Consider the following 17328-nt stretch of genomic DNA (forward strand, 5'->3'; position numbering starts at 1 on the left):
GGAGGGGAGAGGAGGTTCACGAAAGGTTTCCTACCGTGGCCCACGCGTGGTGCCGGCTTGAAGAGCCGAAGGCCGTGCCGCTCGTAAATTTTCGAGTCAGCGAGGGGTGAAAAAGCCCGGGCCAGGACGAGCCTATTTCGTGCGTAAGGATGGTTTTTCGCGAGGGTCGCGACCTTGCCACGTGGCGAGAAAGAGAGGGGGAGAGAGAGAGGAGCCTGGAAGGAGTGCGACGGGGCCGAAAGACGTAGGTCGATAGGGTAGGCATTCGAAGGACGAAAGTGCGTTAACCCGGAAGAGCGCCGCGAAGGATAATGGAGGCGCGAGCGTCCCGCCGTCTCCTCTCCTCTCGAACGAGTTCGCGATACTACGCGGAATTCGTGCGCGAATCATCACGCCGGAGGTGACGAGTGCAAATCGTTCCTCTTTAACATGTCAATTGCCACGCGCTCATTTACGTCGATTGCTTCCACGCTCGATTGAAATTTTAATCGCCGAAGATACGGGGCAAATGAATGCAGTTTATTCGCTGCATATGCGCGTTAGCTCGTTTCGTTGGCTATATATTTAATTTGTTATGTATAATTGATTACGTGTGTTATTTTACACATAAATTAGTGAGACGCGTTGAAATAGCACACAGTAAAAAGTGTTTGTGTAAATGACGGCCCACTGAAATTTTTGCGTCACTTCAACATGAGAATATGTGAGAAAGTAGAGGAGAAGAGGGATATTGTAACCCTTGTAGCATCCCCGAGGATCAGTTGGATTCCCTCCGATATGTACCCCGCGATTCGACGAGCCGCTTCTCGGAAGCTAGTTATTATTATATTGGAAAATGGCGCGCGCGGGGCAAGCATTGTCTTCGCGATGACGCGCGCGCGGCCACGAGACGGCTTCAGCTGGTGTTGTCCGCAGAATGAATACATGCTGTCCCTCGGCAAACGGAGTACATTCCCAGACTGTGTTTTAGCCTCCAGGACGCCCTCGCGAGCCGCGTATCCAGCCTCCCCCTTACCCCACGCTTCCGCCCTTGGCTCCACGCATAAAAGCCCTCGTGCGCTGCGGTCAAAGGAGTGCGTTCAAGGTCCAGCCGAGATCGCGGACACATCCGAGGCCAGCATCCCCTCCTGCTTTGTTTTCATTTTTTTTCAACGCCGTTCCCCCCCCCCGCTGTCGGTTCGCCTTTGATAACAGGACGACGAATGGCACTATTGACCGTCGCGAAATGTCCAATATCCGCAGAAAAAGTTAAAGGAAAAACGGTAAGAAAGGATTATACATTAGACACATTTAAAGATAAATACCACTATCTGACACGTTGAATATTATTAATGGTGATTAAACTGATTCATTGAAAAGGGCTCGAATAGGACCGAAACGCGTGAAGTGTGACATGACTTATTAAATGACGTTTCGATTGAAATTTCGTTCTAATGGCATTGAACGATCCGTGTTCTTAGTGGCTTTTTCCTTTGAATGAAAAACGTTTTCCTGTCCCCGTGCCTACTTTTCGACCGCCACAATAAAAAACTAGATCTGGTACCGCTGAGCTAACTGGTACTAACTAAATTTCAATTGTATTATGTGGACAGCTAATTCCTTTATTTGTTTACTCCTCGCCGCGTCGCGTCGTTGAGACGTCCGGAGTCGCGAGTTGATATTGCGCTTAATTATACCGTGTGCGATACGGGACGCGCGATATGTATCACACACACGAATACACACATATGCGTGGGTTAACGGGCGGCCTTCGACAGCGAGCTCTGTGTTTGACGGTTTATTGTTCGCTCCATGTCGATCTCGCGACGACGGCGGTCTGCTTCTCCTCCTCTTTTTGCCGCTTAATCCGGCGACGACGACCGATACACTCGACGCGAACGGATAACTCGGGAGGATGAGAAAAAGAGAGAGAGAGACGGGAATTAACGCGGATTAACGGCCGCGTACCAGACGCACAATACGTCCGATAACGAGTGTACGGTAGATCGAGGACTGACGTCAAATGTAGCCGCGTCGCGATCTTAGATGTGCGCACGGACGAAGCAACGCAACAGTAGACAGAGGCCGGGTCTCTGGAATGTAAGGTTCGAGCGAATCCAACGTCGTTCGTTACCGTAATCGGAAGCGTTCTGTTTGCGCGGCCCGGAATTCCGGTGTAACAAGCGCGCGCGGGGATTACCAGCTCTCCAATCCGTTTTATCCTCGACTCAACCGTTATCGTCGCGCCGATGATAATCAGCCGCCTTGGCTCGAAATTCAACGCCCCGGTGTGACACACGGTAGTCAGAAGGAGCGGCGGTATCATCGACACACGGCGGCCGGCCGTCGTCGAGGCGAAGTGCAGAGTTCACGATAGGACAGTTAACGTTAGAGCGAGAGACGGGGGGGTTGCGTGGCAACCGACGCCCACGGTGCGCCACGCGCCTCTACCCGTAGGTGTTTACGCGAACTCGCTGTGCGCTGGCCGCCCGCTCCCCTCCCTTATATACCGCCACCCCGCCGTGGGCGGATTTGGTGGATCCCGCGCTCGCGGAAAGCCCGAGAAAGCAATTACACGACGGGAAAACGTCGCTGCGGGCGTCGCGATTAAATCTCGCTGCGCCATCGGAATCAGACGCTTTTTTTCTATCTCTCCCATCGGTTCCATTTATCGCGCTGTCTCGTGTGAATAATTATTGTTCCGACCCGACGACGATCGTCCGTTCGTTTGCGCGTGCGCGCGCTCGAAATGATTAAAATAACAAATGGCGGATGACGACGAGACGTCGTTCGCTAAACTTCCTCGTGGGACACACTCGCGCGACCCGTTGTCCTTCTCTCCCGTCCAAAATTTCCGATCGTGTCCAAATACTTACCAAGGCCGAGCAAAAGTTCAAGGCACGGCTGAAAAAGAGCCATGTACGGCTGATATAAGCGCGTGACATATTGCAAGGTGATCGTAAAACCGAGTGAAACGAGACTTCCAAGTAACGCGAAACGGATTCGCTTCCATGCGAGGGAAATATCTTTTAAATGTTCGTTTGGAAAGTTTTTGATTTTCTGGAAGCATTTCTTTAAATATGCGAGCTTCGGAATTCTCGATATGATTACGTAATCTCGCGAATGGATGTTACATTTGCACCTTCAGGAGTCATCTCCGCATTGCGCGTCTCCAGTTGGATCACGCGTGCTTCTCACATCAGCACCGATCGCAGTTCGACGTTAGTGATATAAGGCGATACAAGGCGAGAAAAAGAGAGAGAATCGCCGAGGAATGGGGCTCGAAGATCCTCGACGGGTAAGGACAGGATCTCGGCTCTGCGGTGGAATCGGTAGACCAGAGATAAATAACGAGAGGCGAGATTTTTTTTTATGTATAATTCACCAGACAATGTTTATTCAGACGACCTCACAACTCCCAAGCGTACAAAATGACGTGCTCACTGGGCAATATGCGGGGCTGCATTTGTATTCTTGCATGTAGTAGAGTACGTTTTATCCATATTTTTTCGTTTTTTTTTTCCACCAGAAACAACAGCTGTTTGTATTTTCCTTCTTAATGGATAGGGAAATATATCATATTTTATGTATCGTTTACTATAATAATCATTATGTGTAGTTTATGCATAACAAGTATTACGAATATCAACGCTAGGTTGTCTGCGGGGAAAGGGACAAGACAAGTGTTCGTACAGAGTTCGAGTTTTATGTGTGTGTGTGTGTATGCAAAAGATGCGTGTCGCTGTCGTAGATGTGTGTGTGTGCACTTGCGTACCGTGTTTATATCTGTCTGTGTGAGCGTGTCTGATATGTGTGTGTGAGTGTGTCTGTATCTTGTAAAGACAGCCAGAGAAAGGATCCTACGAGGGTTCGCTTGGACAAACAGGTGGACGCGCGACACACGCGACACGGCGAAGGAGATGCGTTTTAGATACAATAAATACAGAGAGGCTTCTAAGCTGGGTGTGTATGTGTGTGTGTGTTAGGAATATCTCGGGCTGGGGATGATACTTCACACAGCCGGGAGACTGAATGTGTTTTCTCGTCAACGACCCGTTCCAGGCTCGGGGCTAGATTCCCTTTTAATTCGGCCGAATTTCATCGTGACTCGCTTTCGATACGGCTGACGCGAGGACGGAGCCGGCACGCGAGAGTGTGTATCGACTTGCTTGACGCGGAGCTCCTTTCGAGCCGAACCGACGGGAAGGGGTAGGGGAGGGGGGGTATCTAGTCCGCGTCGGAAGGAGGCCGTAAGTGTTTCTACGACTGTTTCAAGAACGGTTTGTTCGCTCGATTCAGCGTGTGTACGTGTGTGTGTGTATTGCGGGTGTGTACGCGTGTTTCTCGATGCGATATTCATGCTGGGGTTTCGGGAATGCGGGGTGATTGGGGGGGGGGGAGTGGTACGAGGGCGGGCGTCTCAACAACACGTCAGCAGCGGCCCGCCGCGTATCTTCTAACTTTCCCTCGAGATTTCGTCGAAGCAGAAGAGGTTTCATTCGCGCCTACCAGGACATAGTCTTACGTATCTACTATTTACATTGCGCTTCGCCATCCTATCGGAGCTCCGCTTTGCTCGAACGCTTCGCGGCTTCTGTCTCTCTCTTTCCCCCTCTTTCGCTCTCTCCTCCTGTGTTACTCTTTTACTCTTCCCTTTCTTTCCTCCGTATCTCCGCTTTCTCTTTCGCGACTCTGTTCTCGAGCTATCCGTCCGACTTTCATGCATGCACACACGACACATAATATTGTATAACGCGTTTAAGCGGGCCTACGATACCTATATCTCGCTATACGGCGCGATTAAAGGATATAATTACTTCGCGAGTCGTTTCCCCGACGAAGAGAGAGACACGACACGTAGTATAAAGGTACGGTAATTGCAAACTGGTGGCCCGCGGCGGGCCGATCAGTCTCATAACAAAACGCTTAAATGTTGAAAATCGCGTGCGCGATTCCGTTTCTCGGTTGCCACCGCGCGATTCGAGAAGCTTTTCGATTTGCCCCGACTCATTTGCACAAGCACGCTCACTCGTCCACTCGCACGATCCGTCTTTCTCGCTTCCACGTTCTCCCGGTATATTTCCCTTTCTCTCCCTCTCTCGCTCTCTCTCGTTCACTCTCTCTCTCTCTCTCTCTCGCCATTCGTACAAGAGTGTCACACACGTCTCCATCTACACACATACACGAAATGATAATTTGTTACGGTTATGATACCTTACACATATTACAATAATATTAATTAGTTTTATAATATTCAATAATTATAATAGAGTACAGATGATCGATGAATGAGGTGGAGACTGTACAGGATGCGCGATTTCCATGATTATCACATGTAGATAGATTATTAATTTCTGTAACACTCAACCTTTCGTTTTTATTTTTCCGTCGCGGATGCTCCATCTTCTAGATGTACATCTAGAGCAGATAGGTTTTTTTTTTTTAGGTAGGTAGACAGGTAGATAGGTAGTTTTAGGTGGATCGCTGGCTCCCCTGCGCGTTGCTCTTCCGCGGAACGGCACTCGTCGCGCGCGAGCGTCGTCATGTTGCTTATTTTTCTTCCTTCTCGCACACTCGGCAACTGAATGACGCGGTACTGAACGCGTCCGTCTGTGAATATTACACGCGGAGGCGGCGGTGGTAATACCACGTTCGTTTCCCTCTCTGTAACCTCCACCTCCTCTCTCCCTCTCTCTCTCTCTCTCGGGCGCGATTAGCGGTTTTAAATTAATAAATTATTTGGTTTGTCACGCGCTCTGAGCGTCCTGGCACTTTGTATTAGTCGAGGGGCCGGGAAAGGTTGCACCGCGTCACCACCGGCGAGAGAGTCCGCGCCGGCGGATATCTCATCGAAGGATCGAAGGTTCCACGCGTCACGGGAGATCACTCGAGCACGCGAGAACACTACGCCTCGAGGGAGAGAGCCTTGCAGGGTCCGAGCAACGGTCTGGGCGATGGCGAGGGCGAGGGGGACTTCTTCGAGAGGTTCAACGGCTGCTGGCTGTCCGCGATGTCGACCTGCAGCTCCATCATGTTGCTGGGACAACCGGAGAGGACGAGCGTGGCCGCGGCGGTGCTCGGCCTCGGACTGGTGCTGGTACTGCTGGTCGCCGCCGCGGACAGATACCTCGGCGACGAGGCCGGGGAGTTGCCGACAGCGAGGTAGTCCGAGGAAGACTGCTGTCGCGCGCCCGTGGTCGTCGTGATGACCGAGGTGGCCGGCCACCTGTAGCTCGCGGTGGCGCACTGCAGGAGGCCCTGAGAGCCCTGGGTGGAGCGCGCGGTCACGGTGGTGGTGGAGGCGCACTGCTCCGCCGGCGACGGCGATCCGGGACTGGCCTCGCCGTGCATTATGAAGTTGTGTATGATGTCGGTGCGCTTCATTTGCTCCGGCGTCATCCGCGGGCCCTCCATCAGGCTCCTCGCCAAGGTGGAATGCGTGCTGCTGAGCAGACTGGCGGTCTGCTGGCACTGGGCCGCGGGTGGACTTGGCGCCGGCGGCGAGGTGAGGTGCAGGTGCAGCTGGGAGTGCTGGACCACCACGGCCGGCTCGGCCTCGGCGGAGTCCTTCTGCCGGAGGGCGCGGAACTTCTTGTGGGGCTTGTAAGCCTCGTCCATGAGCGAGTTGGTGTCGTAGAGCGGCGGCGCCTGCAGCACGCGCTTCAGCACCGGCATGTCCTCGACCTCCTTGTCCTCGGAGCGCGGGCTCGAGCAGACGGAGGTGGGCGCGCTGCTGGCGCTGCTGCTGGCCGGCTTGTCCGGCTTCTCGGTGCCGGACTCGATTCCGCTGTCGCTCGGCGAGTCCAGCTTGCGGAACCGCGAGCACTGCGGCGGTTGCGGTGTCTTGGACACGGCGGAGCGATGGAGCTCGTCGTCGCCGGAGCTGGTGCTGCCGGAGTTCGCTCGTCGTCTGTGCGGGCAGAGCCCGCCGGCCAGGGTGGCGGCCAGGAGAGGCGCGCTCGACGCGTGGTGACTGCTGGCCGGCGCGACGTGGTGGTATTCCGTCAGAGAGGCGACCTCGCCGCTGCAGGTGCTCTCGGTGCTCGAGACGCTGCCCAGCGGGCTCTTCACCGCCTCGTCCAGAGTCACGTCCGAAGCGGAGCTCCAGGAGGCCGGCGGCTCCTCCTCCATCGGCCAGTGCGGCTGAGCGGTGATCACGTGCTGCGTCTGCTGCTGCTGAGCCTGCAGCTGCTGCTGCTGCTCGGTCATCTTGAAAGCCAGCAGCTTCTCCGAGTGGAGAGTGTTGAGAGTCCGGAGGTCCGGTATCTTCTTCAGCAGCTCCCGCAGGATATCGGGATGCTGAGGGTGGTTCTGCGCCAGCACCGTCTGCAGGGCGTTTCGCAGCTTGTTGTGCATGCGCTCGACCAGGTCGGTGTTGCGCAGCCCGGGTCTGTCGGCGGCGATCACCACCACCGAACAGAAGAGCCCGAGTTCGGCGTCGGACAGGCCCAGTGAGTTGACCCTCTCGGCGAAGTCGAACATCGAGTCCATTAGGAATCGCGCGTTACTACTGTTGTGGATGGACTCGCGTTTCAGCACCTGGCCGTTCAAGCAAATCATGCTGTTGGTTTGAGCGTCGAACATGCAGGCCAGTCGTACGAGCAGCACCTCGAACACACCCGCCTTCAGTAGGGTGACCTGGTCGTCCTGAGCCAGCAGGCTGAAGCCAGGTATGCGTTTCGCGAACTCGACGACGCCGCGTATGGCCGGCGAGAACCTCTTGGAGAAGTCCTGCAGCAGCTCCTGCTGGCCGGTCAACGGCTGCGGATTAGGATTCAAGGGGCATGCCTGGAACAGAAGAGACGACGAATCGTTGAGCCGCGTCGTACCAGGCGTCCTCGCGAGACGACGCGAGAGAGGCGTCTCGCTCGCTTCCTCCTTCCTCGCCGAGGTCGCCCGCTTCTCGCGCGCCATTTCCGCAAAGAAAGATCGAGAGACGGTATATTGACGTCACGGCGTAGATCCCGCCAATGTCAAGACGAAAGGTCGAGCGTGTACTCACCAAGGTCGGTGGACACGCGGTGTAGTTGGGAGTCTCGCGGGCTCTGGCGAGGATCGGGGCGACTTTGTCCCTGGTGAAGTCGCATGTGTCGAGGTGGGCCCGCACCACCGTCGTCAGCAGGCGCTGCTCGTTCTCCAGCTCGGCCGCTACCGCCTTCTCTTGAGAACGGCTGTGCGAGCTCTGCTGCATGGCAGCCAGAATCCTGGCCTTCTCGCGTTTGGGCACGCGGCCGAATCGCACCGCTGCAATGAGAAACGGATGGGATCCGGGGGTTAGAAACACAGCCTCGTCGAGAGAAAGGAAGGACGACGATAAATAGTTGATGCGATCAATGGGTGAATCATGCAACCGGCCGCCGAGATGACCTTCGCGCGCGCGAACCTACGTCGCGCGGCGCACGACGGAGCGAGAGAGAGAGGTAAAACCTCTTCCAGCGCGGTTTCGCGCCAAAGGTGGAAAAAAGTCAGAGGGGAAAGCGCACGACTTTCTCGCGAGAGATGAAAGTACGAATCTTCGACGGTTAGAAAGCGCGCTCCGAGGAGAGGGCGGGTCGTCCGAGAACACCTACGTGCATTGTGGTAGTTGACTACTCCGTTGAGGATCCCTTTCAGTATCGGCAGCTCGTCTCCCATGACGGTTCGGGGGAAACAAACGCGACGCGTTCGACTGTCCCTTCGTGTGTTTACGCGTGACGAGATTGCACTTTCACGCGCGCACGTGTGCGTCGATACACTGAATCACTGCTCGCGTGCGCGCGCGCGCGGCCTCAGCCGGCCGCAACTTCTCTCTCTCTCTCGTACGGCTGACTCGAGTCTCCGCGAGTCACTCCGAGTCGAAGGAGAGGCCGCTCCGACTTTGAGGTAGGAGCGCGACGGTGGAACGCGTGCAGACACGAGACAGCATCACCGCCGACTGAGTGATGTTCCGCGGGTTGCGTTCAACAGCCCCTCCACTTATTCAGCCATCAACGACCCCCACCATCTCTCTCTCGCGCGCGCGATTGTGGCCTTTGCCGAGCCTTTGGCCTTGAACTTGGTTTCAGCGACAGCCGCACGCGGCGTACCGCCGACCTATATACACTATATAGCGAGCGAATGTACGCGTCGTCGAGAGAGCGCGACGGAGACACTCCGGGGGATCTGTGTGCGCAGATGCGTTGTCGGGGGTAACTTACCCCCGGCGACCTTGGGCAACCCCTCGGCAGCCGTCGATAGCCGGCTTATCTATTTGCGGACGATCGATCTTGAAAACGCGCCGACCCCGCTAAACTACCGTCGTGCCCGCGGATTTACGAGCGATCGCTCCGCGTGCGGCGCGTCTTCCCAAAGCTACTCGGTCCGTGCGGAACCGAGGAAAGTGGCGAACGGTCATGACGCCGCAGCAGCGCGAAGCGCTGTGACCAGTTGGTCAGGTACAACTTTGGTCAGACGCCGCGACGGGAGCATGCGCCTACCAGCCAGGTGGATCCGTGGTGTAGGTGGGGAGAGGCACGCCGAGGTAGGGGAAGGTAGTTGTGAAGCAAAGTTCGCGAGGTCTCCGCACAGAGTGTAGCGCCACGCGACGGCGCGCCGGTGGGGACGTTTCGCGAAGAAGCCGACGCGAGGTGGGGAGAGAGAGAGAAGGAGGGTCATCGGGGACGTAGCGGCGAGTAGCGGTACTCTTTCCACGGAGTCGCCCGCCAGACGCGAGCGTCTATTGACCCCGCGAATCGCGCGCGTCGAGGTGGGCTCGGCGGAACGATCGAAAATCGACGAATTTCCAAGTATCTCGCAGCTGCTCGGAGAAGAGAGAGGGAGCGAGCGCAGATATATTCGCGACACGTCGACGACCTAGGTCAATGATCCCGCCGGGGATGCGCGGCCGAAAAACGATCAATCGCTTCGAAAAGAAAGCAAGAGAGAGAGAGCGCGCGAGATAATCGCCGTTGCTTTCTCGAACGGCGAGCTGGCTACTTTCGCCCGTTGCGACACTCCGTCGCGGGGAACGACGTTACGCAAACGGTCGACGACCCGGCGATCTAAATTTTAGAAACTCCCTTTACGCGACTCGTCATCTTCTCTCGACTTATTCAGAGGGCGAAACATCGATTTTCCTCGACTTACGGCGGGGAGGAGGAGCTTGCGTTAGTTCGTATGAATCGAGAGACTCACCATCACGACTCATGCCGACGGCGATGCACTTTTTGAGACGGCAATACTGGCAGCGGTTTCTGTTGATCCGGAGGATGCTGCACTGCTGATTCTTCGTGCACGGCCGATACTGGATCTTCTGCTGGATGCTCCGGCGGAAGAAGCCCTGCGAATCACCGGCAAAACCCTCGTCAATCTGACCGTCGCTCTCCGACGAAGACCCCCTATCGGTCCCCGTGCGCGGGGTGGCCAGATCACATTCGCACAAGCACCCCATTAATCCACTCCGGCTAAGTGAGGCTGGCACGCACGGCGAGTCCGACAAACAAACAACCGAACCGGAGACAGTCTCGCGCACACCGTGTTATCCCGTCCGTGGCCGACGGCGCCACGGTTATCCTGCCCGCGGGAACCGATATCCACTATTTCTCTTCACGGACGGCAGTGCGCCTCCTCTCGCGCGCACCAAGTACAACGCGCGAGTTTCGGAGGGGAAAGAAGCGACCGTTTGTATCGGAGCTTGGCTGTGGACTGGCTCTTTCTAGCACAGAGAACATAGAGCCTCGGCACATTGCCTCTGGCGTGCCGAGGTGGGGGACACTCTGACCCAATTCCCGGACGTTCACCCGCAGTTCACCGCGTGAAAGTGAGAGTCCCCCTTGCGCGCACTGCCGCTCCTCGGCCGTCTCCCTCTTCTCGCGCGCGCACGCTCGCTCTCTCTCTCGCGCTCGAGTGAACCCTAGATGATGTCCTCCTCCTCGTATTTACCGCGAGCGCTACCATAGAGGCTCGCGGCCGCTCTACTAACGGGTTTCTTCCCTCCCTTCTCCCCCACCTTCCGTCAGGAGAAGCTACCCTCACCGCCTACCCCTCTAACACACCCACCCACTCGCGAATATAGAAACCCTTCGCACACCTTTTTCGTCTCTTCCGCGAGTCTCTACGGAGACGTTTTACCGCGAAAGAGGTGGAAGAAGAAGGAGGGGAGTTGGGAATGAATAAAAATTGGGAAAGGGGTAGGTCAGTGCGAAGGTACTTCCCGTCGTGTATCGGTCAACGACCTCGCGAGACCATTACGTAACGCGCGACGCGTGGGGGACCCTTCGTGAAGCTTCTGCACGTCGGTTCGTCGCCGTCGTCCACGTCGTCGTGTCGACGGCCGCGCGTGTACGCATACGAAAAGTTGGCGATGCTCGTCGCCGAGTAACTCCGCCGTGACGTCAGACGCGCGACCTCGCCTACCTCAACTTCGTGCGGTGCCCGTTGAGAGAACGATGTACCGTTGCCGCCCGGGCTGTCAATCGGCGCGTTTGACGCGAGTCAATGAACTGTCAAGCGTTGCCAATGTTGAGCCTCGCCGACGATTCCGATCGATCGACCGCGCGCGCTCGACTTTTCGGCCGAGCAGCCAGCGAGGCGTTTCGCGCGAAACAGCGTGAGACCGAGATTTCGCCCGTTTTTACACGTCGTTACACACCTAACATTGTTTTTCCACGCGAGACGTGAATTTTTCGTTCGAATCGCTCCGACGACGATTCTTATTAGTTCGGTAAATTACGGCGAATATCGGGCCGCGAGCTACCGTCGTGGATGCCCGGACGAGGCCAGCAACCCCTGTTGAACCTGTCGGTCGGCGGGAATCCGACGAGCGAAGGGTGAAGGAGGAGGCGTGTGGGGGAATGCGGTGCATCGATCTCTCGAACCGTGCATGGCGGGTCAGGGGGCGATCACCTTCGCGCGCGCTACCTCAAGTTGTTTCCTTCGCGCACGCCTTCTTCCACCGGTACTCGCCAGGGAGAAATGAATTAACCCTTTTTCCGATTAAACGCGAGACGCTCCATTCGTCCGAGCGACGACCGTTGCCTGCTCACCCCCCGCTGGTATATTTAGTCTCGGGGAAAAATGCACCGAGAGGAGAACGAAACGCTCCGCTCGCATCCGCCGAAACTTTCGCCGGTTTGAGAAAGTTCTGTTATTCTCTGTTCCCGATTCCGCGATGAGAAAACTCATTTCCGCAAATCCTTACCGGCTGCCTCTTGCATTTTCGCCAGGGGGAAAAAAAAGCGGAAGAAAACCGAGATTCTCAGGTTTCCCGATCTCGCGGAGGACGTCGGAAAAAGAAGCCCCCCGAGAGGGGGAGGCGATCATCCTCGCGATTTAGCGGCACCGTCGTCGACCGTCGCGCGGCGATTCAAGCTCCAATTTTATTTTCCGTGCAAGCACAGGCAGCGGCGGCAACCAGCCGAGCTGGCAGGAGTGGCGTCGCTCGGTGACGGTATAAGCGAGGAGCTTGTACGCGCGTTCCCGTACGTGTACACTCGCGCACATACACGCAGGGCAAGGAGAGTGTGGGACATACACACGATGTGGTCGCGGGGCCAACGACCGGAGCGCGCGACTGCTGCAACGGATAGAGGGGGAGGGGGGAATGGCGATCCGAGCGAGGGACGGTAGGGGAAGGTAAGCGTATCTGCCGCCACCGAGAGAAAGAGAGAGAGAGAGAGAGAGAGGGTGGAGGCGGGAGGTGTAGTAAAAGTAGAGGAGGAGGTGGCCGGGGAGAGAAGGGGACGCGAAACGGAGTAACGGTGACGTACGTAACGCGCGCGCGCGTGCGCTCGCTCCAACAGTCGCGACACTCTCCGCTCCGCTCGGGGGCATTAACCGCTCGCTAGCTAGCTGGCTCCGGCACTCTCCTACGACCCCAAGAATTTGCCGTTCCGCTCTGTTCTGTTGCCCGGGCATCGATATCGGCCAAGTCGATCGCCGAGGTCAGAGATAACCTCCTCTGCGTGCGCACTTTTCTACACCGCCGCTTATCGGATGCGACGGTGCAGTCGCGAGATTACGTGTCGATACCGATCGATATCTCGCGCCCGGCTACACCCGCACTCGCTCTAACGAGAGAACTCTATTACGTGACCGAATCGTTTCTCCGCCGATCGAGCACTCCTGAGTCACTCGTGATTCAGCCGGAATAATATCCACCGTATTTTCCCGAATCGGGCAAACGAGCGGGAGCCTCTCCGGAGCAGCGAGTGTGATATGGACTCTCCCATTGTCACCGAATCATAGTAGACGCGTCGAGTTAGAACCCCTCCTCTCGCCCCCCGTCGGGATCCTTCGGGAGGACTATCGACTCGCCGAGACGTTGAGCGAAACGACGCTCCTTACCCCCCCTCATCCCGATGATATCGTGTTTCGCGGGGCGAATTTATCGGGCGTAAAAATTGCGCCGGTCCGATTTCGCGCGGCGGGGAAGCGCGTTATCTCCGAGAGCTCCCGCTCCGGTGGACAGATACCGAGCGCCGAGCGAACACCTACCGCGATAATGAGCGGCTGACCCGATTCTAAAGTAGATGCACCGGGGTCAGTAACCCCGAGCGCGAGCACCGAAATACTCGCGCAATCAAATGAAAATGAGATCGCGACTCGTTACGACGTCAAAAATGACGGTTGCCCGAGCGAGGAGGGGAGAGTGGGGGAGGGCTTCCCCGTGGGAAGGGGTGCGCGGAGAGGGCAGCGGGATGAGGGAGGAGGAGGGAGAGTGACGTAACTGGCTCGGAGGGTCGACGACCGGAGGGTTAATGCACCGGTCGCCTGATTTCAACCCTCCGGAAAAAGCGTCGACATGCACCTCCACCGATGATTGTTTCGCCGCGAGGAGGATTTAAAGAGGAACTCCGTCGCCGAGGGATCTCGTTTTTTCCTTCCATTTATTGTGTTCGACGCCTCCTATCGGGCCGTTCGCAAAATGTCGACGCTCGATTCGACCGATCGGGGGGGGATTTTAAGCCCGGCTCTCCGCGTGACAATTTCGGTTTGCAAAAAATGCCTGGAATTGCAATCTCGAGTCGTCGCTGAAAACTTAGCGCGCTGGATGTGTTTAACCGCCGTGTGCGCGCTTCGCTCGATAGGTCAACGCCCAGATCGCTAATGCGAATACCGACGAAAAATCCCGCGAAGCTGCATTTATTCCGAGTTTAATTCGCCACGACATGTACCGTTATGGCGGCAAAAGTAGGGCGATAATAGCACCACTCGGCTATTCTCGAACCGCAATCAATTTAGCTCAAACTGATCTAAATCATTCCAAAATACTGCCACCGATTTTACATCGTCACGCGAGATCCCGCGCCAAGCTGACAGGTTTTATTTTCCGTCGCTAACTCGGCAGAGGAATCAGAGTTTCTTTTTCCTTCTCTAACATAAAATATTGTTATATTCGCGAATAATCAACAGTACGACAATTTTGTACCTCGACAGCTGCGCTTCTCTCTCGCGCCTCTCTGTGCGGGTTTTTTTCTCCACTTTCGAGATACTCGAAAATTACACGAATAATATATCGGCATTTTTTTTTGATCCCGCCGTGTCAAATTCACGATCTCTCCATCTTTCCTCCCCATCCCTCCGTTCGCGGAGTGAATATTTCGATCCGCGAGTTCGAGAGAAAAGTAGCGTATGACCGATGAAACGGTAGAGCGAAATAGTGCAACAGTGGTGCGACCGAGCGACCTAGTCTTAAAGATACCCAACACTCTTCCGCGTTCTCTTCCCTTTCCACAGGCCCCTCTTCCAGTACCTTAAGACGCTCTACCGCTAGCGGCTAGGTCACTCAGTGGAGACTCGTTCGGCTTAGCGCCTCTTACGGCGCGCTGCGGCCATAAGTTACTGACCTAGTCAACCAGCCGGAGGCCGTGACTCTGCCCGGCCGATTAGTCTTTCCGAAGAATTTTAGCGTCGGAACGGCCGATGGTAGTGGTGATGGTGGTGAGCGGGGAGGGGAGGGCGAGAAGTGGGGACGGAAAAATCCCCGGGGCCACCAGGTGTTTCCAGGTGGAAAAATGCGGCCGATCTAGTTCTTTCTTCCACGCCTACAATAGGAGCAACGAAAGCATAAGTACCTGTTCCGGACGAACGAGAGCTCTCCGAAAGGTCCTCTCGATACTTTCGCTTTCCCGCGGTTACGCTCGTCATCAACGTCATCGTCATCATCGTTCACCACCGTGCCGGCTTTTCGGTAGGCCCTCTCTCTCTCTCTCTCTCCGTCGTTTCTCTTTCGTCGGCTCTTTTTCCCGCGCTCGGTCGAGGTGTTAACTAACGAGGGTTTCGCTCGATTACCGGCGTGAAAAGGTTCGTCAAAATCAATTATGCCGCGCGATAAAGCGCTCTCGAAGGGAGACGCGATTTTAAAAGGACGCGCAGCTAACCATTTCCGTTCGAAATCGAATTTCGACCCGCATTTCCGCGCGTTGGCGCGTCGATTGAACGATAAAGGTCGTAGCGAGCGAGGAAGAAAGACGCGACCGTGGGATTTCATCTCGATGTAATCTGCGCGAAATTTCATTGTTCGTCGCAAAGGAGAAAAAGTTGAAGACGCAGGGTATTTTTGAACGCTGAGAAGGTGAAGAATGCGATCCGCACTCCCCGAACGGGAGATAGATTTTTGCGACGAGCTCATTAGCCCCGGTAATCGCGCGAGAGAAGGAGCACGAAGGAGGAGGAACGAAGCGGAGCGTAGTCGCCGCGCGAATGGCCCGGGTGAGAAGGAGCGGGCGAGCGATGCACGGCACCTGGTAGCGGCGACCACCTCCACCGCATCGGCGGAGCGCCTGTGGAAGTGGTAAAGCCGCCGGTGGATATATAGTGGCGCCGTTTCTCCACTTCCTAAAACGCATCCATAGCCGGTGCTGACCCTACTATCCGCTTCCGGTCGGGCCGACGAGCGCGTACGTGCGAGACAAAAGACGTCGGGCTGGAGATTCGCGACAGTCCGCTCTCTCGCGACGAGGAGCGGGAGGAGGTGAGATACGAGGAAAAAATTCTTCTCTGTGTGACGTGTCGCTCGATATCGGAGATTAAAGAAAAGAAAAAAAGAGCCCCCCCTCCGTTCTGCATCACGGATTTCTTCTTTGCCGAAGTCCCTGAAGATAGTGCGTACGTTCGGCCGCGATCCCAGACCCGGTGCGAGCGCGCCGCGAATGACAAAAGAAACTTCTCGGGAGAAATTTCGAAAGGGTCTACCTGCCGCGCACCATTCTCCCTTCGAGGAAGTTCGACGTCCGCACATCTCGACCTTTGGCCACACACTTTCCACATAATTCACGCGTCACACGAGTTCTTGATACGCGACCGCTCTTTTCGTCACCTCGAATACTACAGCGGCTCGGTAGGAAAAATCATTATCAAACAGACGGTCGACCGGAAAACCGACGCTTTCATAAGAATAGTTACGGGGCCGTTCACCAGTCGATGAACGATGACCCTGGCGATAATGCGTGAATCGAGAAAGAAGCCTTGACGAGATTCCTCGGCGATGTGGGGGAACTACCGGGTCGTGAAATAACTTCAAGGACTACCTTAAATCTCTTATGATTTCCGCGTGTCTAAGGTCGACTTGTGCGCTCGGTCGGCAACTCTTTCACAGCCTTGGTCCGTCTCACGGATTCACACTCACGCATATTCACGCACCGCCTGGCCACACCGTGCCGTACATTCACGATTATCGATACGTTCGGATCCATCAACGACGTTCCGGCGCGTCTATTTCTGCACTGCGAAATATCACCACGGGTTTTTCGAACAATTTCAAGCCGTCGGCCCGGAAAAACGCGCCTCCATTTTTATCAATTTTTTTCTCAACATTACAGAATGTTTTCTCGTTATCGCACATAAATATAAAATATGTAACGTATAAAATGTAAAATATTACTATTTTTATATAATAATAATAATAATAATAATAACGTCTTTATTAGCCGAGTTAGCATATAAAAGGACCACCGGGGTACATGGTGAAAATGCGCGATTGTTCGGCGAGACGCGAGTCGTCATTTCGCGGGGAAGGAAGCGATCAACGAGCACGCTGATGGAACGAGAGATCGGCCGGAAGCACGCACGGACGTATCGAAATCGCTCGGTACGGAGATCCGACTTGCCGGATAATCCACTTGCGAGATCCGATTCTCTGTCGGCGGAGAAGAAAGCCCGTCAGGACGCGCTGACGGAGCAGCCGACGGTGAATCGGATCGCGCGGATCGCCGTGCGAGTACTCACCTTGCAGCCCTCGCAAGAGTGAACCCCATAGTGAAAACCGGACGCCTTGTCACCGCATACGCGACACAACACGGTGGTCCCGTCGAATTCTGAAACAAGAGAGAGAAGCCGTTCCGTTAATGCAGGTCGCCGCGCGATATCCTCCACCGCGACTTCCTTTCCACG

At 55.6% G+C, this 17328-nt stretch overlaps 1 protein-coding gene across 4 annotated transcripts in view; it reads right to left on the reverse strand.

Annotated features, from left to right (window-relative positions):
* Positions 1-3352: 3352 nt before the first annotated feature.
* The window catches only part of LOC106740872 (nuclear hormone receptor E75), a 58990-nt gene continuing 45014 nt past the window's right edge, over positions 3353-17328 (reverse strand). For 3 of the 4 annotated variants that reach the window (XM_014612326.1, XM_014612328.1, XM_014612327.1), the window contains 4 exons: positions 17164-17252; positions 10132-10276; positions 7982-8223; positions 3353-7767 (listed from right to left, as the gene is read on the reverse strand). In XM_014612326.1, the coding sequence (XP_014467812.1) occupies positions 5884-7767; positions 7982-8223; positions 10132-10276; positions 17164-17252 (2360 nt within the window). In that variant the 3' untranslated portion in view covers positions 3353-5883. Of the gene's footprint in view, positions 7768-7981; positions 8224-8549; positions 9362-10131; positions 10277-17163; positions 17253-17328 lie in introns of those variants that run through there. The other variant, XM_014612329.1, reaches the window with a different exon arrangement.

This window comes from Dinoponera quadriceps, unplaced genomic scaffold, assembly GCF_001313825.1.
Source record: "Dinoponera quadriceps isolate SergipeBrazil2010 unplaced genomic scaffold, ASM131382v1 scaffold610, whole genome shotgun sequence".
In the NCBI taxonomy this organism is placed as follows: Eukaryota; Metazoa; Arthropoda; class Insecta; order Hymenoptera; family Formicidae; genus Dinoponera; species Dinoponera quadriceps.